The sequence below is a fragment of the Bubalus kerabau genome, chromosome 10 (genome assembly GCF_029407905.1).
Source record: "Bubalus kerabau isolate K-KA32 ecotype Philippines breed swamp buffalo chromosome 10, PCC_UOA_SB_1v2, whole genome shotgun sequence".
Lineage (NCBI taxonomy): Eukaryota > Metazoa > Chordata > Mammalia > Artiodactyla > Bovidae > Bubalus > Bubalus kerabau.
Window position 1 is genome coordinate 75,323,671 of NC_073633.1, and position 25,596 is coordinate 75,349,266.

At 41.5% G+C, this 25,596-nt stretch overlaps 1 protein-coding gene across 3 annotated transcripts in view; it reads right to left on the reverse strand.

Annotated features, from left to right (window-relative positions):
- ARMH4 (armadillo like helical domain containing 4) overlaps window positions 1-25,596 on the reverse strand; it is a 141,946-nt gene that overhangs the window by 46,330 nt on the left and 70,020 nt on the right. The window contains exon 6 of one of the 3 annotated variants that reach the window (XM_055538185.1): window positions 21,257-21,494. The exons of the other annotated variants lie outside the window; for them this stretch is intronic. Coding sequence (XP_055394160.1) covers window positions 21,481-21,494 — 14 coding nt within the window. The 3' untranslated portion in view covers window positions 21,257-21,480. Of the gene's footprint in view, window positions 1-21,256; window positions 21,495-25,596 lie in introns of those variants that run through there. 3 annotated transcript variants of the gene reach the window in all.

The window sequence follows — 25,596 nt, forward strand, 5'->3', positions numbered from 1 at the left end:
CTGGGATTTCTTTGGAAGGAATGATGCTAAAGCTGAAACTCCAGTACTTTGGCCACTTCGTGTGAAGAGTTGACTCATTGGAAAAGACTCTGATGCTGGGAGGGATTGGGGGCAAGAGGAGAAGGGGACGGCAGAGGATGAGGTGGCTGGATGGCATCACTGACTCGATGGACATGAGTCTGAGTGAATTCCAGGAGTTGGTGATGGACAGGGAGGCCTGGCGTGCTGCGATTCATGGGGTCGCAAAGAGTCGGACACGACTGAGCGACTGATCTGATCCGATCTGATCTGATGTAACCCATCCTAGAGACACAAAGAGCAGGTTTTGTGGGGTATAAATGATCAACATGAGAGAGCTGCATTAGCACAGGTTAAAGCTGAGAGTCTTCAGGAACAGGAGAAGGCTGTATAAAATATTTAAATGGCTTTTCTGGTGTTTCATGTTTCCCACGGTACATATAAATCTGGGAGGTCATGCTCTTGAGGGACTCGCTGAATGACACTAGGCCACTTTGCCAAACACTTTGTCCTACATTAGACAGTGAGGTCACTGTAGAAAGCGGGGCAAAATTTCAGGAGTGCCATGGCAAGGATGCTCAATCTCATCACAGGGAGAGCTCTAATTTTAAAGTCAACATTTACAGCCAGTCTTTTACATTAAGTACGCCTTCCCAAGGACTGGGGAAGGGAGATTCAAAATGTCTCTTCAGCTGCTGCCTGCAGAAAGGGTTCCAAATGGTCTGTTGGAAATGACTCAACTAATGTTTAGAACACTAATCATCTCTAAAGTACCCTGTAAAAAACAATTCACACCACATCACTCACCAAAAATATGCTACTGAAAACCCTTTGAAGCAATAACTCTCTCTGCATTATGCATTTATGGGGAATTAATGACCAACCGGAATCTATGGACTTTGACCAGAACCAGAGCTATTAATGAACAGGAAAAATCTGACACTCTCTTGATGTTTCCAAAGCTAGCATCCTTCGATGTGTGCAGAATATAAAACCCTGGATGCTGCATTATACGTGAGTTCTCTGGTTATTTATGAACAGACTGGAGAACTCCCTTGTGACCACAGCTCCAGATTTCAAGCAATTGAAAACCTAAGTAACAGGATCTGTCAGGAGGATATTTACAGTCTAAACCATGTTGTCCACATACAGAAGACAAAGTGAGACTCCGACCAACTGAAACATAAAACTGCCCTACAGTCTACAAAGAGGAAAGATGCCTTCTATGTCTTCATAGTAAGTCCAATGGATTACAGTTCATTATAATCAATATTGAATTCGTTTTTGAATCTTACCTAATACAATCACAATTTCACCTTTCCTTCCACTTTTCCTGAGCTGTATCGTATTCACTCTTTCATTCATCTGCCTACACTGAAAAGGCTGAATAATTCATCTCCAGAGTCTCCTAAACAGGGTAGTAAAAGCAGCATGAATGAGTCAGCTTTGCAGTTACTTCCTCATAACTCTTTGTCACTAATAGGGAATAGCTTGTTCTTGGCTTTGTACCCCCACTGCACAAATTTGCTGTCCAACTCATGGAAGGCAATTTGGTCCTAATTCTAACAGAAAAATTGACTGCCATCAGCAAAGACTGATAAAAGTCTGGTAGACGTATAAAACTTTTGAAAATATCTTTTCCTTTCAATAACTAATAGTCCTCCAAAACTGTGGTTCGATCACTACAAACTGCAATTTTTGTGAGTCTTAGATCCAAATATCGCTAACAAGGAATAAATGGACAACTGTAACACAGATCTTGTAGATCATCCCTATAAACTATATCCAGTGAATTTGGGTTAAGGACATATATGAAGTTAAAATGCATTCCAATATACAGTAGGTGCAGACAAATACTGTTTGATTCCACTTTATACCTATAATAGTCAAATTCAGAGTTAGAAAAGTATATTCCAGGGACCGGTGGGGGTGTGGGGGAGGGGCTGGGGTGGGGAGTAGTGAGGGGGAATGGGGAGTTAAGTGTTTAATGGGGACAGAGGTTCAGTTTAGGAAGATGAAAAATTCAGGAGATGGATGGACAATGGTGAGAGCTGCACAATAATGTGAATGTACTTAGTGCCACTGAACGGTAGTTCAATATGGTTAAAATAGTATGTTTTTTATTATGTGACTTTTACCACAATAAAAAGAGATTTTAAAAAGACATATGAAAATAAGGCAGCTGCAAGGAGCATTTCTGAGTCAGAATATCATTGTCAAAATACCTTTCCAGCAGAAAAAGGTGACTGCTCTTCAGAGCAATGAAGAAAGCTATCTCAAGGGCTTTGGGGGCTGGCAAGGGGCTTTTCACAGAGCATGTTCAGCAAATGTACAAAGTGAAGATATTTCAGAGTTCCTGTATTCCCAAACTTCCTCTGTGTGTTTTTCCAATGGTCACAAGCCACAATGGACATCCATCTGTTAGCTTTATTTTCCCTGGTTCTCCCTCTCTGGGCCTCCCCAGCTGGGGCCACTCATGCAGCCTTAGCCTTGGTTTCCAAGGTAACGATAGCAGAGACAGCCCTCACCAACAGTCCATGCTTAGGCCCCTCAGCCCTATTTGGTGAGGCTTAAGAATTAATTCTCATTCCAGATTCCAGGTTGTACTCCCACCCCCGTGAGGTTCCTCCATGATTAACCTGGCCCAGGGCAGGCTTAGAGAGGACTCTAACTCATCCCTCACAGCCCTTACTCCCTAGCCCTGTGATGACTCGGTCCAGAGTCTCCAGATTTTCCATTCTGTTTGCCCAGTCTAGGACCAGAGACCTTCCCTGAGTCCCAGCTCACAGGACAGGCTCTGAAGTCCTGCCTGGAATATGTCAGGTCCTTCTCCACAGCTTGATCCTGGCATCCTACATCCTAGAATCCTTCTCATACTTGTAACCCACTTCCCCATGTAACACCACCCACAAACCACTTCTAGAGTCCCCACTCCCTTGCTCAGCCCCCCTCACTGGCTGCCTTAGACACAATCATTCCTGAGCTTAGGGCTGAAACTGTTGATTTCCGTCAGACATCATGTCTGGTTCCCTCCAGAGCCAGAGTCTAGTTTCTGCAAAAAGTGAATGCTTTTAAGAGATGCAGAAGTAAGTAAAATCATGGAACCTGGCAACCACTGACTATAGAGGCTGCTGCTGCTAAGTCACTTCAGTCGTGTCCAACTCTGTGCAACCCCACAGACGGCAGCCCACCAGGCTCCCCTGTCCATGGGATTTTCCAGGCAAGAGTACTGGAGTGGGTGCCATTGCCTTCTCTGGAATACAGAGGCTAGTGAGATTAAAACATCAAATATGACCAGATTAAATTTGGTAGGACTTTTCCCAGTTCCTTAAAAATACTCCATAGATCTATCTCTACACCAAAAGTTGGGAGGGTGGTGGGCAGCAGGGCTGCTGCATTCTACTCAGAGGACCCCAAAAGCAGGGCCTCATGTGGCAGCTCTCAACTAAGGGACTGGAGGATGAGCCAAAGGTAGATGTGAAAGTCATAAGAATCCAGCTTACACTGGGCCTTCTGCTTATATTATCTCATTATAATTATATTATATTTACTCCTTACAATCACCCAATAAGCACCATTTTATTAAAAAAAAAAAACACTTGGTCTCAGAAAGATTAACTTGTCCAAAGTGAGTGACTTGAAAAAGTACAAAGCTGAGCACAGAGCCCAGATCCGTTAGATTTCAATCAGTGGACTCTATCCACAGCTATAATGCCTTCCCAGGAGAAGCTCAGGCAGAGAGAGCATGACCACAAAGCAGTGGAATGCCAAGTCAGGAGGAGAAAGAGGCCAGTCTCGGCAAAGTAAGACCTGAAAAGGGAGGACACAGGTGGCAAATCGTATTAATGGAAATAAACGGACTTTAGTTAACAGTTACGTGCTAGGAACTATGCTAAGCGCTTTGGCTCTATTAACTCTTTTAAGTTTTACAACAGCCCCCCAGGATCAGCTCATTTTATTGATAAACACAAACTAAGACACAGAAAGTTTAAATAATTTGCCTGAGTTCATGCAGCTTGGAAGGGAATGGAGTCTGGGCTTGAACCCAGGCAAGTGGGCTCCAGTGTCTGCAGACTGAGTTCCTCCTTGGAGGTTCCTGAAGACCTCAGCAAGAACAGTTGTGAGTGGGGGAGGAGGGAAGGTAGCACAATCTGGCCAACTTGCAACTGGGTTATGAAGGGAAGGAGGGAAAGAAAGGGAAAGCTCAGGGGAGAATGTGTTCAGTTCCCAGGGCTGCCACAACAAGGCACTGCAAACACACTAACAGTAAGCTTAACTTGCGTGTGTGCATGCTGAGTCACTTCAGTTGTGTCCAACTCTTTGTGACCCTAGGGACTGTGGCCTGCCAGGCTCCTCTGTCCATGGGATTCTCCAGGCAAGAGTACTGGAGTGGGTTGCCATGCCCTCCTCCAGGGGATCTTCCCTATCCAGGGATCAAACCTGTGTCTCCTGCATTAGAAGGTAGGTTCTTTACCACTAGCGCCACCTGGGAAGCCCAAGCTTAACACAATAGAAATTTATTTTCTTCGTCGTGGAGGCTTAAATCCAAAATCAAGATATTGATATTCGCTCCAGAGCTCCTAGAGGAGGTTCCTTCCTCCCTTGCCTCTTCCAGTTTCTAGTAGCCCTGGGTGTCCCTTGCCTTGTGGCAGCATCATTCCAATCTCTGCCTCAGTCTTAGTGTGGTTCCTTCCCTCTGTGACTCTGTGTCTCCACACAGCATCCTTGGGTGGCTGTGTCTGTGCCCAAACTTCCCTCTTCTTAAAGGGACATCAGTCACACTAGATTATGATCCATCCCAATGAACTCAACTTGATGAAATCTGCAATGATGCAGGACTTCCCTGGTGCTCCAATGGTTGAGAATCTGCCTGCCAACGCAGGGTACACAGGTTCAATCCCTTGTCCAGGAAGATTCCACATGCCACAGGGCAACGAAGCCCATGTGCCCCAACTACTGAAACCTGCACTCCTCGAGTCTGTGCTCCACAACAAGAGAAGCAACCACAAAGCAACCACTGCAACGACAGAGCAGCCCCTACTCATCACAACTAGAGAAACCCCAGGCACAGCAACAAAGACCCAGCACAACCAAAAATAATAAATAAATAAAATAAATCTATGGAGACCCTATTTCCAAATAAGGTCATATCCCCAGGTTTTGGGGGTTAGGACTTCAATATATCTTTTTTTAGCGGGGAGGATACAATTCAACCCAAAATAAGAGCCAGGGGTGCGAGGGGAGGATTTTTAAAGATGAAGATGGGAAAGATGATCTATGTGCTCTTTTAAAATAACATTTTATTAAAGATCAGTAGGTAGGTCATGGTTCTTTCCAAATGAGCAGAAAATCTGATTATCTGTATCCGAAGAAAGGCTTCCCATGCCTGGCGTATCATTTTTAGTATTCTGCTTTAATTTAATGAGCTGGAGAAGGACACAGACTCACAGCTTTTGCCAGGAACATTCTGGCACAATTCATCTATCACAACTTCCCCAGCTCATATCTCCCCTGATCAATAAGAAAGCAGAATCGATGCCATGTCAAGCTGCACGGTTAACTCTCAATCACACAGACTGCAACAGAGACAAGCAGTTGTACAAACACTAAAACTAACAAACAGAAACTTTCCACCTGCCTGGAATTTGGTCAGTTTTTAACCAACATTTTTCTTAGGAGATTTTTTTTTTTTTGAAGTGCATAATCCCTCAGTTTATACCAAATAGAAGTAGGAATCCAAGGAATTAGCCTGGAAATAGTTAGGTTAGCAAAAGGAAGTCCATCTGGGAGTAACTGGTCAGTCTAGATAACCCATATACTTTTAGCCAAAGATTTGCTCTACTTAAAATAGCAGTGGTAGGTTGGTTCAGTACTCAAAATATTGGCATTAAAATTTTACCCTAAACAATTCCAACACAGGATTAGTTATCCTATAAAGAACTTGCCATTGATAGCATTTATGCATTCATTAACTTTTCCCAAAACATTTGTTTAATCATTATTCACTCCTTCGTGACTAGTTTAGCATAATATCCTAAGCACGGAAATTTAGCAAAACTCTAATTAAAAACACCTACAAAGAAGGGCTTCCCTGATAGCTCAGTTGGTAAAGAATCCGCCCACAATAAAGGAGACCCCGGTTCAATTCCTGGGTTGGGAAGATCCCCGGAGGAGGGAAAGGCTACCCACTCCAGTATTCTGGCCTGGAGAATTCTGTGGACAGTCCATGGTGTCACAAAGAGTAGGACATGACTGAGTGACTTTCACTTCACTTTCACAAAGAATGTGCAGGTAGTAGCTGTCAAAGTAGCACCGTGAGACACTTCTGATTCTATCTTTGCTCTTTAAATTCACAACCACTGCATTCACTACACTATTGGGAGCAAAGAATGACAACTCCCAACTGAGGCAGGAGACATCAACATTATCAAAGGGCAAGCATGCTCTTAAAGCAGACTCACAACTATTTATACAAATGGATGTTGTTCTATTGCAATAAGCAACTCAAAAAGCTACAATTTATTCCAATAATATCAATTATTACTCAAAGCTTTTTGAGGGAGTCCTTTCCTATGCTCACCACCAGAGTATGTAAAATATTCTTTTGCCTGCATGGATGTGATACTGCGCTAGGTTTCATTGATTTTGAAAGATTCGGGAACAATTCAGAGCAAAATCAGACACATGATATTGTTGATCAAGCAAGGTCATGTCATTTAGGATCAAAAAATGTTTCACAAGGGAGGGAGAGAGTGGGAAGAATAAAAAGGGTAGCACTGACATTTATACACTGCTGCTGCTGCTAAGTCGCGTCAGTCGTGTCCCGTCCCTGGGATTCTCCAGGCAAGAACACTGGAGTGGGTTGCCATTTCCTTCTCCAATGCATGAAAGTGAAAAGGGAAAGTGAAGTCGCTCAGTCGTGTCCGACTCCTAGCGACCCCATGGACTGCAGCCCATCAGGCTTCTCCGTCCATGGGATTTTCCAGGCAAGAGTACTGGAATGGGGTGCCACTGCCTTCTCTGATAACCATGTGTAACCATGTCTAACCATGTGTAAAACAGATAGCTCATAGGAAGCAGCTCGATGCTCTGTGACAACCTAGAGGGCTGGGATAGGGGGTGGGAAGGAGACTCAAGAGGGAAGAGATATATGTAAACTTAGAGCCGATTCACATCATTGTAGAGGAAACCGACAAAACATTGTCAAGCAATTATCCTCCAATGAAAAATAATTATTTAAAAAATGTTTCACAAAGATTATGTTGCTAGCCAGAGTATAGTTCACTCTTTATGTATGAAGCAGAACCCCTCAAAGGTTCAGGAATTTCTTCAGACTAAGTCTGGCTGACACTGGACCTCAGAGGATGAACTCTTAACAAACAATGCTGTTGATTTAAGAGGCTCTATCTGCATTGCCTGATGTGTGATTGCGGCCACTCTGTTCCCTCAAGGCTCCAGGAGACACTTCCAACCGGGCATTTAGGCTGGGCTCACTAGAAGCATCATCATTTATTGTCTTCCTCAAAGACCATCATTTTTCCCCAGTTTCCCTTGAGATAACAAACCAAATGGTGAGTCACTGTGGATTCTAGGCAGCACTGAAGGTATTCAGCAAACTCTCCACAGAATTTTTCCTCATGCCCCCACTGTCCTTCAGAATGAGCCTGTTTCTTTCCCTAATTTACTCTTCAATGCAGGATAGAAATGAGCCAGCTCTGCAGACAGATCTGAGAGGGTAGATGACCCATTTATAAAGCAATATGGCTCTGTGTTATCCCCATTTCCTAATACTCAAGTCCTTAAGAGTCCTGATACTCATCTTGAGCATAAGCAGACCTGTGATTTGATTCTAACAACAGAATATGGCAATGGTGATGGGATGTCACGTCTGTGACTATGTTACATAAAACTGTCATGTATGTCTTGCCCACAGACCTTCCCTCTTGCTGGCTTCAATGGAGCAATTGGCTACACTGTGAGGCATGGTGAGACCCATGTGGCAAGGAACTGAGGGTCTCCCCAGGCCAAAAGTCAACACTGTTGAATCCCTCGGTCATACCACTCACAAGAAATTGAATTCTGCCAACAACCATGTGATTCTGGAGGCAGATCTTCTCCAGTTGGGCCTTGAGATAAGACCACAGCTTCAGCTGATACCTTAAAGCTAAAATTCTGAAGCAGAAGACCCAAGATATGCCTTGCTCTTCATATTACTTCATCTCCACAAGCTTTCCCACCACATCAGTAGTTTTGCTTTTCATTTGCTTTGCATAAAAAGACCACTAAATTTTAAACACTCCCAGGATGATTCTACAATTGCCAATAGCATATATGTTTAGTAGTCAATCCTGATACTGGTGTATTAGTGTGTCTAAACATGTAATAAAATGCCACAGCCATGCTTGTGCATTCTTTGCCTTCACAAGTCAAGTGAGAAGGCCTGTCCTTCAGAGTTACCTTCGGGACTAATCGCTGAATCTAAAATAGATCAATCCACAGAGACAGGAAGCAATCTAGCGGTTTCCAGGGCTAAGGGAAAGAGGAATGAGGAATGACTGCTTAATGGTTCTTCTTTGGGGTGATTAAACTGTCTTGAAACTAGACAGAGGTGATTGTTGCACAATACTGTGAATGCGGATTCATTTTGATATTTGGCAAAACTAACACAGTTATGTAAAGTTTAAAAATAAAATAAAATTAAAAAAATAAAATAAATGTCACTTTAAAGCGGTTAATGAGGGACTTCCCTGATGGTTCAGTGGTTAAGAATCTGCCTTCCAATGCAAGAGACTTGGGTTCAATCTCTGGGTGGAACTAAGATCCCACATGCTGCAGGACAACTAAGCCTGCACATCATAACTACTGAGTCCCACACATCACAACTACTGAGTCCTGCACTCCACAACTAGCGAGAAGCCCACACAGTGGTGAAGTGGTGATCGCAATGAAGATCTCAAGAGATGCAATGAAGATTCCACATGCCGCAACTAAGATATGACACAGCCATAAGGAAATAATTTAAAAATAAAATGGTCAATGGTTATTTTATGTATATGAAGTTTACCACAATAAAATAAAGTATGCTTGAAAAAAAGAGTAAACAAGGAGAGGGCTTCCCAAGTGGCGCTAGTGGTAAAGAACCCACCTGCTAAAGCAGGAGACATAAGAGACACAGGTTAAATCCCTGGATCAGGAAGATTCCTGGAGGAGGGCATGTCAACCCAATCCCTGCATGGAGAATCCCATGGACAGAGGAGCCTGACAGACTGCAGTTCATAGGGTCGCAAAGAGTCAGACATGACTGAAGTGACTTAACATGCACGCAAACAGGGAGAAGTTAGGGACCAAGAAGGTTTTGAAAGATCAGAGAAATACTTTTTTTCTCAGGTCAGTCTGGTCAGTTTTCCATGAGGGAAAAATCAAAAGCAACTGTACTCTATATTAATTCTGAATAATATACAAATGGATTCCAAAAGATCATTGATGATAAGATTTACCATCGACAATAAAAATATACATTGACTTTAAGATTTATTCATGATTTTAGAAGCATTAAAATGCAAAAATTATTGGTATTAGAATCAAAGGAAAATACTATCACAAATAATTAATGTGTTGCTGTTGTTTAGTCACTATGTTGTGTCAGATTCTTTTGTGACCCCCATGGACTATGGTCAGTGAGGCTCCTCTGTCCATGGGATTTCCCAGGCAAGAATACTGGAATGGGTTGCCATTTCCTTCTCCAGGGGGTCATCCCGACCCAGGGATTGAACCTGTGTCTCCTGCTTGGCAGGTGGACTCTTAACCACTGAGCCACCTGGGAACTATAATGTCAACTATGGAGAAATACATAGAAAGACTGGAAGGCAATAGGTCATTTTTACTCCTTTGAGTAGACAGACTGTGGGTGAGTTTTTCCCAACTTCTGAAATGTGGCCAGATCGGGTTTCCTTTCATCTTCTCTGTACCGTCCCATCTCCCCCTGGTAGGAAGAGGGCCTTCTAGCCTCAGGCACCAACGTTATGCATTGTGAGGGGAACGTGATGGTAACAGAGAGGCTGGTTTGTCTCTGAAAACTTCATTTAGTCGACAAAACTTTATGGCAGGTCTATTATGTGGTAGGCAATATTCTAGACACCAGGAAGACAGTTGTAAATATGAAAAATCTCTGACAATGGAGCTTCCAGCCACAACCATAGAGTACAGCTAGAACACCAATGGAAGAGCGACAAAGGGGAAGGGGGAGGAGACCAAGAAAGAGGGATTTTTCATCACTCATGTAAGGAGTCAGCACAGCCTGACCGGCAACCCAGAGGAAATGGTAGCAAAAATGTGTGCCCCATTCTCTGGCCTCCAATTATTTTATGGCCTTCTCTGAATAAAGGTTTTTTGTGGTGGTGGACAGAGCTAGAAGCCTGCCCAGCTGTTCCTGGGCATAACGCCAGGATTATGTATTTTACCCAAAATTTTTGCTTTGAGCATATACTGCTTCACAGTAAACAAACAAAAATGGATGAAATAGACTTCTATTAACCCCTACGTTGCTCCTTTTAGCCAACTAAGCAGATGGTTTTAGAAGGGGTCAGGTCATTATCTGAAAAAATAATGACCTCATAAAAATGTATAAAATAAGAAATCCCAATAGAAGCTGAAATTTCACCTCAAGTAAAGAAATAAGAGAGAAAGGATAAGTGAAATAGAGTTTCTCTTTGGAAAGTGCTGGCTTTTTCTGAATTCTAATGGATTGTGTGTCATTGAAACATCATTTAAGTGGTCTGAATGATTTTTCTTTTTAGGATGATAATGGATGTGACATAGGGGCTAGAGGACTAAAAGGAAGCAAGGATGTGAGACAAGCAGATACTGAGAGAAGATCTTGCAAAAGCTTTTAGTTCTTTTTATTATTCACATCCCTGAAAATGGATATGTCTACAAATTGATTATAAAAATCAACTTGCCACATTTGGAAATGACATGGTAGACTATCTGTTCATTCCTTCCCCTCTAAGAAAACCTTTAGCTGCTGCTGTTTGTGCATTAAAAGATGGATTAATGTCTCCACCTTAAGCTTTTCCTATTGATCACTGCTCACTGACTAGGGTAATTACCTACACTGAGGTATGCTGTAGACTTGAAAGATGTTCCTCACTTCTCGGAACATCACATCACCAGGCCTGTCATGATTAGACAGCATTGTATTTGCCTTGCTCAGCTGAAACTAAGACATTTCATCCGTCTTAATGATGCCTATTTGACAACCAATTTGTTTGGGAATGAGCCTAATGATTTGTCATTGATGGACAACAGAAGCAGATTTCAGAGAACCAAGAAAAGAGACAATGACAAGTTGTGTTTGGCAAACTACCCTTGATACTCAGCCAGCAGATAAAAGTGTTATAGGGCAAGTGTTCTAGTTCTTGGATTTGAAGTCACATAGCCAAAATAAAGTTATCAACTCTTACAGCTTAAGGGGACTCTAAAGATCTAGTCCCTGGCTATCAGGTCAGGATCTACCTGAAGATATCAAACCCTTCCCTAGAAGATCAACAAGCCAGTTGCAGCTTTCAAGTATCTTTCCATAGTTACTGACAGTTCCATTGAGATGAGAAATACTGCAGTTACCACTTCCATCCAAGCATGTATACACATACATTCACTCCTTTATCTCAGTCAGTCAACAACCACTTTTTGGGACCTCCCTTGTGGTCCAATGGTTGGGACTTCACCTTCCAATGCAGGGGGTATGGGTTTGACCCCTGGTCAGGGAGTTAAGATCCCACATACCTTGTGGCCAAAAAACCAAAACACAGAACAGAGACAATATTGTAACAAATTCAATAGAGACTTTAAAAATGGTCCACATCAAAAAATAAATAGAAATGGTTCACATAAAAAAATAAATAAAAACAAAATTGAGCATTTAAAAAAAACTTTAAAACAAAACCACCACTTATTGAGCTGCTAAAATGTGCTGTATACTATGGAAGGTCTTAGGAATACAAAGATGACTAAGGCAGGATTCCTCACCTTCAGGTAGCTCACAATCCTGTAAGGCAGACAGACATTAACAAATACAATAGAACCCCATCAGCAAAAAGCCGTGCAAGTATAGAAAGTAACCAACCTATGAGAACTCTCCCAAATAAGATGACATCTGCCTCAGCTACTGCAGAATGACTTAAGCATATCACAGATCTATGGGGGAGAAGGGAGAAAAGGAATTCCAGACAGAGAGGCCTGGATATGCAAAATCTTAAAGACACATGGCAGAACACGACATGATCAGGTTAAGGAGCATTCAGTGTGGCAGGGAGGAGAAGTCCACCTGGAGAAGCAAACGCAGCAGACGGTAAGGTCACAGGAGGTCTGAGGCTCACATGTGCAGAGCTTTAAAGGCCAGAACAAAGAGACTCGGACATTCTCATAGGCAAATAAAGGAGTCAACACAAGGTTTTAATTTCAGAGGGACTAGGCTGTCTTATTCAAATTTACTGTTTCTCAGAAGTTGGCCTAACACCTTCTCTCACAATATATATATTTGTCCAGTGGGCTTGCTGCTGCTCCCAACAGACATAATCAGTCTTGTGTTTTAGAAGGATTTCACTGAAAACAGCACAGAAGTGGACTGGAAGTGGAAGAGACTGCAAAGGAGGAGACTGGTAAACACGTTCCTGCAATAGTCTGGGCAAGAGAGGATGCTAGCCTAACAAAGGCAGGATGGCAAAAAAGGGTATGTTCGATAGCCACTTAGGAGAAAATTAATGGGGCTTTGCTATCAACTGGATGTGGAAACTGAGGGAAACAAAGAGGAATCAGAGATAACACCCCGATTTCTAACTTAGACAATGAATGTTTCCAAGTGGTTTGGTACCTCTATCAGCTCAAACAGCAGCAAGTAGTCAATAGGATCAAGATCACAGGTGGATGGGTTCAGTTCAGTTCAGTCGCTCAGTCGTGTCCGACTCTTTGCGACCCCATGAATCGCAGCACGCCAGGCCTCCCTGTCCATCACCAACTCCCAGAGTTCACCCAGACTCACGTCCATCAAGTCAGTGATGCCATCCAGCCATCTCATTCTCTGTTGTCCCCTTCTCCTCCTGCCCCCAATCCCTCCCAACATCACAGTCTTTTCCAATGAGTCAACTCTTTGCATGAGGTGGCCAAAGTATTGGAGTTTCAGCTTTAGCATCATTCCTTCCAAAGAAATCCCAGGGCTGATCTCCTTCAGAATGGACTGGCTGGATCTCCTTGCAGTCCAAGGGACTCTCAAGAGTCTTCTCCAACACCACAGTTCAAAAGCATCAATTCTTCGGCGCTCAGCCTCCTTCACAGTCCAACTCTCACATCCATACATGACCACAGGAAAAACCATAGCCTTGACTAGACGGACCTTTGTTGGCAAAGTAATGTCTCTGCTTTTGAATATGCTATCTAGGTTGGTCATAACTTTCCTTCCAAGGAGTAAGTGTCTTTTAATTTCATGGCTGCAGTCACCATCTGCAGTGATTTTGGAGCCCCCAAATATAAAGTCCGACACTGTTTCCACTGTTTCCCCATCTATTTCCCATGAAGTGATGGGACCGGATGCCATGATCTTCATTTTCTGAATGTTGAGCTTTAAGCCAACTTTTTCACCCTCCACTTTCACTTTCATCAAGAGGCTTTTGAGTTCCTCTTCACTTTCTGCCATAAGGGTGGTGTCATCTGCATATCTGAGGTTATTGATATTTCTCCCGGCAATCTTGATTCCAGCTTGTGTTTCTTCCAGTCCAGTGTTTCTCATGATGTACTCTGCATATAAGTTAAATAAGCAGGGTGGCAGTATACAGCCTTGACGTACTCCTTTTCCTATTTGGAACCAGTCTGTTGTTCCATGTCCAGTTCTAAATGTTGCTTCCTGACCTGCATATAGGTTTCTCAAGAGGCAGGTCAGGTGGTCTGGTATTCCCATCTCTTTCAGAATTTTCCACAGTTTCTTGTGATCCACACAGTCAAAGGCTTTGGCATAGTCAATAAAGCAGAAATAGATGTTTTTCTGGAACTCTCTTGCTTTTTCCATGATCCAGCAGATGTTGGCAATTTGATCTCTGGTTCCTCTGCCTTTTCGAAAACCAGCTTGAACATCAGGAAGCTCACGGTTCACGTATTGCTGAAGCCTGGCTTGGAGAATTTTGAGCATTACTTTACTAGTGTGTGGATGGGTTAGACTTGGACTTTTGAGTCAAAAAGGAAGGTGGACCCAATACACTGGAAGTGTGGACAGACAAAAACCATAGGGGCTTCTACATAGCGACCTCGGTCCATTCAAAGCCCCTTTAGATAGATTAAAAAACTGAAGGTCAGATCAATTAAAAGACTTACCCAAGACCATACCATACATTAGAAGCAAAGCCAAAGCAATATAAGAAATTACCCCAGGGCTCCACAAATGATTTTACAATGTTTCCTTTCACAAATTAAGATAATATCAAACAGTTTAACTTCTTAAGCATGGAAATGGAAGAGGGGACATGTAGGTAAAATTAAAGACCTTGTGTACAACTCCACCTTTCACCATACTGTCTTTTCACTGTTTTGTTCAGTTCTTGCAATCTGTTCTATATCCTGGTACACTGGAACATTTATTTTCTTTATTCCAATGAAAATAGTTGGAAAGATCAATAGATATATGCTCATACTAGCCTTGAGGCCATGGCTTTACTAATATGACAAATACATATTTTTTTGAATGAATCAAATACAGATGACTGCAGACCCTAGAGTTACATTAAAAAAACAAAAAAGTTAGCTTTCAATTTCTTAACTGAAAAAAAGACATGAAAAGTTGTTACTAATTCACTGGAACACATTTCTGCTGTCTCTGCAACACAATTTTTTTTTTGTCCCTTTAAAAGGAGGCATTTAAATTTACTCACTTGTTTTTATTCATCCAAAAATCAATATCTGGGACTCTTAATAAATTGAATTTAGGGTTTCAAAATATAATTCATGAGTCACTGGAGATACAGCAAATATTGAACAGAAAAACTTCATGTCCCTTGCCAATATTTTTTTCTTTATTATCTGCTTAAAATGTTCAAGATCTAATGCATGGCCAGTGCTTTCCTCCAGCCAGGTCACATAATTGTCGCCAAAGTATAGCTCCCAGTTGTACTTTAGGCTGACTTCAAACCCTGATGGAATGTGAAGCTTTTCGTTCAATCCATACACCCCAGTGTGAAGTGAATGTAGAAACAAGGGGAATACAGAAAGCTTCAACATTCAATTTTACCTTCCAAACATCACACACCAAGAAAACAATCAAAAGTATTTATCACAGAATCTGACATATAAAAGGCACTATGTTTTCAACATCTCAAGGGAGAGGCAACTAATAATGTTTTAGATCTGTCAAGTGATCTTCAGTTCAGTCACTCAGTCGTGTCCGACTCTTTGCAACCCCACGAACCACAGCACACCAGGCCTCCCTGTCCATCACCAACTCCCAGAGTCCACCCAAACTCATGTCCATTGAGTCGGTGATGCCATCCAGCCATCTCATCCTCTGTTGTCCCCTTCTCCTCCCACCCTCAATCTTTCCCAGCATCAGGATCTTTTCAAATGAGTTAGCTCTTCACATCAGGTGGCCAAAGTATTGGAGCTTCAGCTTCAACATCAGTACACTCAGGACTGATCTCCTTTCGGACGGACTGGTTGGATCTCCTTGCAGTCCAAGGGACTCTCAAGAGTCTTCTCCAATACCACAGTTCAAAAGCATCAGTTCTTCGGTGCTCAGCTTTCTTCATAGTCCAACTCTCACAACCATACATGACTTGGAAAAACCATAGCTTTGACTAGACAGACCTTTGTTGACAAAGTAATGTCTCTGCGTTTTAATATGCTGTCTAGATTGGTCATAATTTTCTTTCCAAGGAATAAGCGCCTTTTAATTTCATGGCTGCAGTCACCATCTGCAGTGATTTCGGAGCCCAAAAAAAATAAAGTCAGCCACTGTTTCCCCATCTATTTGCCATGAAGTGATGGGACCAGATGCCATGATCTTAGTTTTCTATGTACCATAAAATCAGGAAGGAAGACATTTTTCTAAGTATTGGTTTGCCAAAAAGTTCATTTGGGTTTTTCCATATCTGTTACAGAAAAACCCAAACAAATGTTTTGGCCAATCCAGTATTTCAGATGGTGCTAATAACAAAGGAGGTAAACAATCACAGCAAGAACCTGTAAGACTCTTAAACAGAGTGAAGGAATCCAAGTTCTGGCTTTCTAGTTTGTACTTTGATGTATAATATGGGCACCTTCTGAAACACCATTTAATTCCAGAGACCATCCCTGACTCCACCACTCAGGCAGGTCCCCCGGTTGTTTTCTTTTCATCTAGTAGTTGCCATGTGATTACACTAATCTTTCTGTACCATAATTACTTCTGGGTGTTTGTTTTTTTTTTTTTTTTTTTGTATTGCTTCTTTAACTGCCTGTCTTTCCCACCCAACAGGAAGCTCCATAAAGCCAGACTGTCTGTACTGCTCATCGTGGTGAGCCCAGAGCCTGACAAGTACCTCACACACCACAGGCGCCTAGTATTTCTCAAGTGAATGAACTGGTAAATGAAAGAAAGATGGATGGAATGGTTTGCTGAATATACTTTTTGTCTGAAAAGATTTGCCCATATTTGGATATATTATTAAAAATAATAAAGAGTAATATATTGTAAAGGATTTGAGTCTGAGCTGGAGAAGAAAGCTAGATGCACACTTAATTTTATTAATAGCTACTAGTAGTACTCCTGTATTTTTCCACCAGCAGAATCCTTTTGACCAGTGTTTTTCTGGCATTTTAGCTGACTGCAGCGACATCTACTGACGAGTTGGAGGAAGAGCCATCTTTTTCACTTGCTGATTACAAGTGGTGCCTGAGACCAGACCTCAGGGCACTCGCTCAGGTGTCACGCTGACGTCCCACATAATGATTCTTACAGAATGTTATCTCCATTTTACAGATAGAAGATCGAGTGTATATTCCACTCATATATCCCACAGCAAGGCAGAGACAGAGCCCTCAATAGCGACTCCTGGCTCCTGAATGAGGAAGGGGATGATTGTCACACAGATGCCTCGCTAGAAGAAATGAATCAATAACTTAGCTCCTCTTTATCTGAATACCACCTCTACGTCTGTATTTGTCTTCAAGAATTCCCATCTTTTTGAGAATTTACCCCATAAAAATGTGGCAAATCCAAACTAAATGAATGGTGACAAGAAAAACTCAGGAAACCTAGAATAGTATAAGGAAACATCTTCATGCCATTTTGTAAAAATGAATAAAGTTCTGTTATTTTTCTAGTGCCTCTTGTTCACTTAAGAAGTCACTCTGTTAGCTCATCCCTGAAGCCAACTGCAGCTTATGCTATATAAAGCAGAAAAGATACTAGAGGCAGCACTGCTTGTGATTACAGCCAAACATATCCCAAGTTATACACTCATATACTTACAAAATTCCGAATCTTAGGACTGTGTTTATTGTCTGAAAAAGTAAAAAGTCAGACATCACCCACCCCAAGCTACTGTCCGCTCATCAGGTCATTCTGTCCTCTGATGCCCACTCGGGTATGTGCTCATTCATGCCTTTGAGCTCTAGAGCAAGTATTATCCTAGCAGGCAACCCACTCTTACTTCCTTTGTCTCCTTGCTTGATCTCAGAAAGGATGAACTTATTGACTTAACCAGGAAAAAAATCACCTTTCTAAAGCTGCAATCTACCTTTAATTAAAGACTTTTTTTCCTCAACTTGTGCCTAGAAGACATATGATGATGTGACAATTACTATGTGTGGTTTTCTGGGATGCTTGGAGGGATGGAAAACCTGTCTCACTGGTTTAAGCAGATGGAAGGCAAAGGACTTCAGAGATGGAAAAAGTAACCTTGAAACCCCACATCGAGCTTCTCTGCCAACTAGCTCTCAAGTCATGAACTACCTGAGCCTCAGTTTTCTTAGCAGTAAAGTAGGGATATCAATGATTCTGTTTATCTCATTGTTAGGATGACATATTTTAAAACATTTAGTAAACTATAAGAGGGCCATACAAATTTAAGGAAGTGTTCTCTCTTAAACCTCCAAACTGAATCACTGAGGAGGTTCTATCATACTTGCATTGACCTTGATAAAGCAAGAAGTACAGTACATGCGCAGAAGAATGCAGACTTTAAGACTGCAGAGAACTCTCAAATTTACCTTAATTCAAGCTTTTGCTTAAAATGAAATAATTGAGGGGATAACTCACGAGGACATCCTCCTGCATGGCAGGGACCCAAGTCTCCTGACTGCCAGCTCACGCTCCTTCCAGGCACCGCCAGCAGTCTCCCATCCCACCCAGCACGGATCATCTCCTCTCTGGAATACTATCATGTGCCCAGGTGTGCACACCTCAAACACAGAATATAAAACCAATAGGGAAAGATCAATGAATCACAGGCTATTCCACTTAGAGAAGAGAAAGCTATGGAACAACTTCATAAGTAACACAGTTGCAAATGTTCTTCATTTCCACTGAGGACCAAACAAGTGGGGATGGTGGTGATACACGGGTAAATGCTTAGCAACCAATTTTCCTGAGAAAAGGGGTGTGTGCGTGTGTGTGTGTGTGTGTATGCACAAACTTTATTGATATAAAGGATATATAGCACACAATGTACAAATACTTCCTGGGCATATATCTGGAGAAAAACATAGTTCGAAAAGATACATGCAACCCAATGTTCACCGCAGCACTGTTTACAACAGCCAAGACGTGGAAGCAACCTACCTGTCCACTGACAGAGAAATGGATAAAGAAGATGCGGTGTGTATATATGTATATATACCACACACACACACACACATATATACACACACATACAATGGAACACTACTCAGCCATTAAAAGCATGAAATACTGCCATTTGCAGCAATATGGATGGACCCAGAGACTGATACTGAGTGAAATAAGTCAGAGAAGAAGAAATATCATATGACATCCCTTATACGCAGAATCTAAAAAGAAACGATACACATGAACTTACTTATAAAACAGAAACAGACTCACAGATTTAGAAAACGAATTTGTGGTTGCCTGGGGGAAAGGGATAGAGAGCCCGGGATGGACATGTACACACGGCTATATTTAAAATGAATAAGCAACAAGGTCCAACTGTATAGTACAGGAAACTGCTCAATGTTATATAGCAGCCTGGATGGGCGGGGAGTTTGGGAGAATAGATACATGTATATATATGATTGAGTCCCTTTGCTGGCAACCTGAAACTATCACAACATTGTTGATCAGCTGTATTCCAATACAAAATAAAAAGTTTAAAACAATGTACAAATAGCACTAACAGACATAATATTCCCTATTCTAAATCCTAATATAGCCAATTGATTCTCACAGAAGGCTTTCATTAGTTTTTGCCAAACTTTTCTAGCTATAACTAACTTATGGTTGCAATTCATCTATGAGTTGACAAGTGGATTTGCACTTCATCCCACTAACTCTTTTTTCAATACATCTACTGTCATCAAATCTGATGTGTAATCTACTGTTCAGCCATTCTTCATCCTGATACTAATTATACTCATTAAACTGAAGCCAATCTCAGCGTTGGCACTAGAGACAACTACTTTTTAAAATTTAATCTGCATTGTTAAGACTTTAATTCTAGGCCATCAAAAAATAGTAAATCAAGCCCTGACTTGTAGCATTTATCCATTTCTATGATATAAATATTTCCACCAGAGCCAATTCCAAGCTACTGAGTGCAGAGTGGGGAAAACAGACACAGCAGCCCACCATGATACAGAATTTCAACCACACAGGTACAGCAGATGTGAACTGTAACTCAGTTGGTAAAGAATCTGCCTGCAGCGCAGGACCCAGTTTCGATTCCTGGGTCGGGGAGGCACCTGGAGAAGGAAATGGCAACCCACTCCAGTATTCTTGCCTGGAGAATCCCATGGACAGAGGAGCCTGGAGGGCCACGGTCTGTGGGGTCGCAAGAGTTGGACACGACTTAGTGACTAAACCAGCACCAACCTCAAGATCACAGGCATAACTAAAATGTAGCAGAATAATTAGGAAGTGAAAAGTTTTGAGTATTATTGTTGTTATTCAGTCACTAAGTTGTGTCCAACTCTTTGCAACCCCATGGACTGCAGCATGCCAGGTTTTGAGTATGTCTGATTCTATCTTTGATATAATTTATTTAAAGTTTATCTTATTAGTTAAATTAAAATTTAAATGTAAGTTTAATTTATTTAATAATAATTTGATTTTTAATAATGGCTGGATTTAACAACGAGCTTACAAAATTCCTGAAACTAACAACTGGCTCTTGCAATTCAGTAAGAGCTAGCTCCAACATGGGGCTCCCAAAACTGTAAGAGGGATGTGGGTTCATATATTAAGAGCAGCAATTTCATAGAGTGACCATATGATCCAGCAATCCCACTCCTGGCCAAACACTAGGAAAATATGAAAACTCCAAAGAAGTATATGCACCCCACTGTTCATAGCAGCACTATTTACAACAGCCAAGAAGTGGGCATCCAAATACCCTCCAAAAGATAACTGTTTTAAGAAGATGTGGGGTGTATATACAACGGAATACTTGTTGTTTAATCACTAAGTAGTGTCCAACTCTTTTGCAACCACATGGACTGTAGCCTGCCAGGCTCCCCTGTCCATGGATTCTTCAGGCAAGAATACTGGAGTGGGTAGCCATTTCCTTCTCCAGGGAATCTTCCCAATCCAGAGATCAAACCCACAGATCCTGCATTGGCAGGTGGATTCTTTACAGCTGAGCCACTAGGGAAGCCCACAATGGAATACAACTCAGTGACTAAAAAAAAAAAGAATGAAATACTGCCATTTGCAGCAACATGGATGGACCAGAGAATATCATACTAAGTGAAGCAATTCAGACAGAGAAAGACAAATACTATATGATACCCCTTAGATGTGGAATCTAAAAAATAATACAAAGGAATGTATATACAAAACAGAAACAAATTCATAAAAAAAAAAAACAATTTATGGTTACCAAAGGGGAAAGGGATGGAGGGGGGAGGGATAATCTGGCAGGATAGGACCAACAGATATGAATTACTATATACAAAATAAACAACAAGGATTTACCATAAAACACAGGAACTATATTCAATATATTGTGATAATTTATAAAGGAAAATAATCTGAAAATATACATATGTGTGTGTATATATATATGAATCACTTTGCTGTACACTTGAAACTAACACAATATTGTAAATCAATTATAACTCAGTTTTTTAAAAAGCCAGCATTTTCAAAACCAAATAAAGATGTGGGTTTAATTCCTGGTTCTGCCACTTGCTGGATGTATGAATTTTAAATAACTTCATATGTAAAATGGAAAATATATTACTATGTATATCTTAGGGTTATTGTGAGGATTATATCAGGTTTTCTGTAAAAAAAAAAAAGAATGAAATTAGAACATTTTCTCAGTCCACATACAAAAATAAAATCCAAATAGATTGAAGACCTAAATGTATTTAAGACAAGATACCATAAAACTCCTAGAAGAAAACATAGACAGAACACTCTTGGACATAAATTGTAGCAAAATATTTTTTTATATATCTCCTAAAGCAAAGAAATCAAAAGTAAAAATAAATAAATGAGACCTATTGATGCTTTTGAACTGTGGTGCTGGAGAAGACTCTTGAGAGTCCCTTGGACTGCAAGGAGATCCAACCAGTCCATCCTAAAGGAGACCAGTCCTGGGTGTTCATTGGAAGGACTGATGCTGAGGCTGAAACTCCAATACTTTGGCCACCTCATGTGAAGAGTTGACTCATTGGAAAAGACCCTGATGCTGGGAGGGCTTAGGGGCAGGAAGAGAAGGGGACGACAGAGGATGAGATGGCTGGATGGCATCCCGACTCAATGCACATGAGTCTGGGTGAACTCCGGGAGTTGGTGATGGACAGGGAGGCCTGGCATGCTGTGATTCATGGGGTCGCAAAGAGTCGGACACGACTGAGTGACTGAACTGAACTGAATTAAACTTAAAGGCTTTTTGCACAGCAAAGGAAACCATCAACAAAACAAACAAACCCAATCCGTTGAATGGGAGAAAATATTTGCAAACAATATGACCAACAGAGAGACAATATCCAAAATATATAATAGCTCACACAACTCACAATCAAAAAACTAACAATCTGATTTTAAAATGGGCAGAAGACCTAAGTAGACATTTTTCCTAAGAAGACATACAAATGGCTACTAGGCACATAAAAAGATACTCAACATCACTAATCATCAGAGAAATGCAAATCAAAACACTATGAGGTATCACCTCACACTTGTCAGAATGGCTATTATCAAGAAGTCTACAAATAATAAATGCTGGCAAAGATGAGGAGAAAATAGAACCCCTGCACATTACTGGTGGGAATGCAAACTGGTACAGCCACTGTGGAAACAGTATGACGGAGTCCTCAGAAAACTAAAAATAGAACTACCATATGCTCCAGCAATTTCAGTCCTGGGTACACACAAAGAAAATGAAAACATGTAGTCCAGTGTTCATAGCAGCATTATTTACAATAGCCAAAACATGGTAGCAACCTAAGTGCCCCCCAACAGAAGAATGGATAAAGGTATGGTGTATGTATGTATATGTATGTGTATGTGTATGTGTATGTATATATATATATCAATCAGTTCAGTTCAGTTCAGTGGTGTCTGACTCTTTGCGACCCCATGAATCACAGCACGCCAGGCCTCCCTGTCCATCACCAACTCCCGGAATTCACCCAAACCCACGTCCGTCGAGTCAGTGATGCCATCCAGCCATCTCATCCTCTGTCGTCCCCTTCTCCTCCTGCCCCCGATCCCTCCCAGCATCAGAGTCTTTTCCAATGAGTCAACTTGAGTAATAATGGGATATTATTCAGTCATAAAAAAGAATGAAAGTTTTCTGTTTGCAACAACATGGATAGACCTAGAGAGTATTGCACTTAGTGAAATAAATCAGAGAAAGGCAAATACCTTATGCTATCACTGATAAGTGATCTCTAAAACTAAGGCAAATGAATGAATGTAACAAAACAGAAACAGACTCACAGATATAGAGAATAAACTAGTGGCTACCAGTAAGGAGAAGCGAGAGGGGAAAAAATAGAAGTAGGAGATTTAAAGGTACAAACTAATATATGTAAAATAAATAAGCTACAAGGATATATGGTACAGCACAGGGAAATACAGCCATTATTTTATAATAACTTTAAATAGAGTATAATCTATAAAAATGTTAAATCATTATGTTGTATACCTGAAACTAATACAATATTGTAAATCAACTACTGTTAGTTTAAAAATAATCAATAAATAAAATCAAGCTTTCTGTGGTTACCATCATAGCCAAAACCTGGAACGTACGGAACGTGAAAGAAGCATATGTTATTTAAGTTGTTGAAGAATTTTCTCATCATTTAAGCAATGTAATGACTTTCCAAGGAAGATGATCAAATCCTCTCCTCTGAAAGTATATGGAAATTGAAGAAATGTCCATATGCATGGAAAGCACCGTGGGAATGAAGCCAGGGACAACTGATGCCCTAAGCATTAGAATCATTATTCTTTCTTAATACAATTATGTAAAGTTTAAAAATAAAATAAAATTAAAAAAAAAAAGAATCACTGCTATCTAGTATTATCTAAAGTAACAAAGGAACCCAGGAAGAAAATCAATTGCTTAGCCGTTTTATGCATTGGAGAAGGAAATGGCAACCCACTCCAGTGTTCTTGCCTGGAGAATTCCAGGGACGGAGAAGCCTAATGGGCTGCCGTCTATGGGGTTGCACAGAGTCGGACACGACTGAAGCGACTTAGCAGCAGCAGCAGCATGAGTATAGAGCAAGCACCCAGCAAATGAGAGCTGCTACTGATAATTTTACTTTATATTTATGTGCCCATAAAAGTGCTATGTAAACAGCAGGAGTTCAACAAAAACTTTGAAGAAGTGTGCATTTGGATGTGTTTTCTCCCAAGAGTAAGGCTGGATTTGTCCTGTTCTAATCTCATTGGAAAAGACCCTGATGCTGGGAAGGATCAAAGGTGGGAGGAGAAGGGGATGACAGAGGATGAGATGGTTGGATGGCATCACCGACTTGATGGACATGAGTTTGAGCAAGCTCCGGGAGTTGGTGATAGACAGTGAAGCCTGGCGTGCTGCAGTCTATGGGGTCGCAAAGAGTCGGACACAACTGAGCAACTGAAATGATACTGACTGACTGATGATGAATCCACTCTGAGGGCTTCCCAAGTGGCACTAGTGGTAAAGAACCCACCTGCCAATGCTGTGCTTAGTTGCTCAGTCAACTCCAACTCTTTGCGACCTCATGAATTGCAGCCCACCAGCTCCTCTGTCAATGGGGATTTTCCAGGCAAGAATACTGGAGTGGGTTGCTATGCAGGGGACATAAGAGATGAAGGTTTGATCCCTGGATCAGGAATATCCCCTAGAGGAGGGCATGGCAACCCACTCCAGTATTCTTGCGTAGAAAATCCCATGGACAGAGGAGCCTGGCAGACTACAGTCTATAGGGTCTCAAAATTTTTGAGTCAGACACGACTGAAGCGACTTGGCACACACACAAAATCCACTTGTGACTGGGACTCTCAGAGAGTCACGGCATATTCACGTGGCTCTTTTTTTAGAATTCATCCTGCGATCCTTAACTGAAGGGAGCTGGGGGTGGTTTGCTTGGCACTTTGCTCTTACGAGCCTCAGGGAAGTCCTAAAATTCCACACTTCTTAAAAGCACAAATAATAACCAAGGGAATGATCTGAGTAGCTGGGTTCATGGTAAGATCTGTCAGCATACAAGCCAAGGGTGGCACAGTTCATCCCCGTTTCATCCCCGTTTCTCCTCTGCAGCAGGTAACAGTCAGGTGGTTTCACTTTTGAAGATACGAAGGCAGAGAGAGATGAAATGCCCTTGTCACCATCATTAAGAGTACAAATAATTAAATTAAATCAGTAAAAAATTTAAAGCAGAGCCAAAACTAACTCGTGGTTTAGGGGTCTAGAGAATTCTGTCCCTAATGGAGGAAGGGGAGGACCAACCAACTGTACCTTTAATAAAAGCAGATACTATAAAATTCCTTTTTTAAAAGACCTCTAGGACCTCTCAGTCTCCCAAGTAAGGCTTCCTCATCTTCCCAAATAAAGCATATGTCCATTGGCCTCTTGCCCCTTACAGTGTGGTCCACAGCCCAGCAGCATCTTCATCTCGTGGGAGCTTTGTACAAATGCAGCATCTCCAGCGGCTCCTCAGACCTACTGAATCAGAACTCACACTTTATCAGCATCCCCAAGTGATCTGGATGTGCACTGATGTTCAAGAAACACCATACCTGCTTTTTCTTAAGGATTATTCTCAGCTGTAGGAGAAGGCAATGGCAACCCACTCCACTACTCTTGCCTGGAAACTCCCATGGACGGAGGAGCCTGGTAAGCTGCAGCCCATGGGGTCGCACGGAGTCGGACACGACTG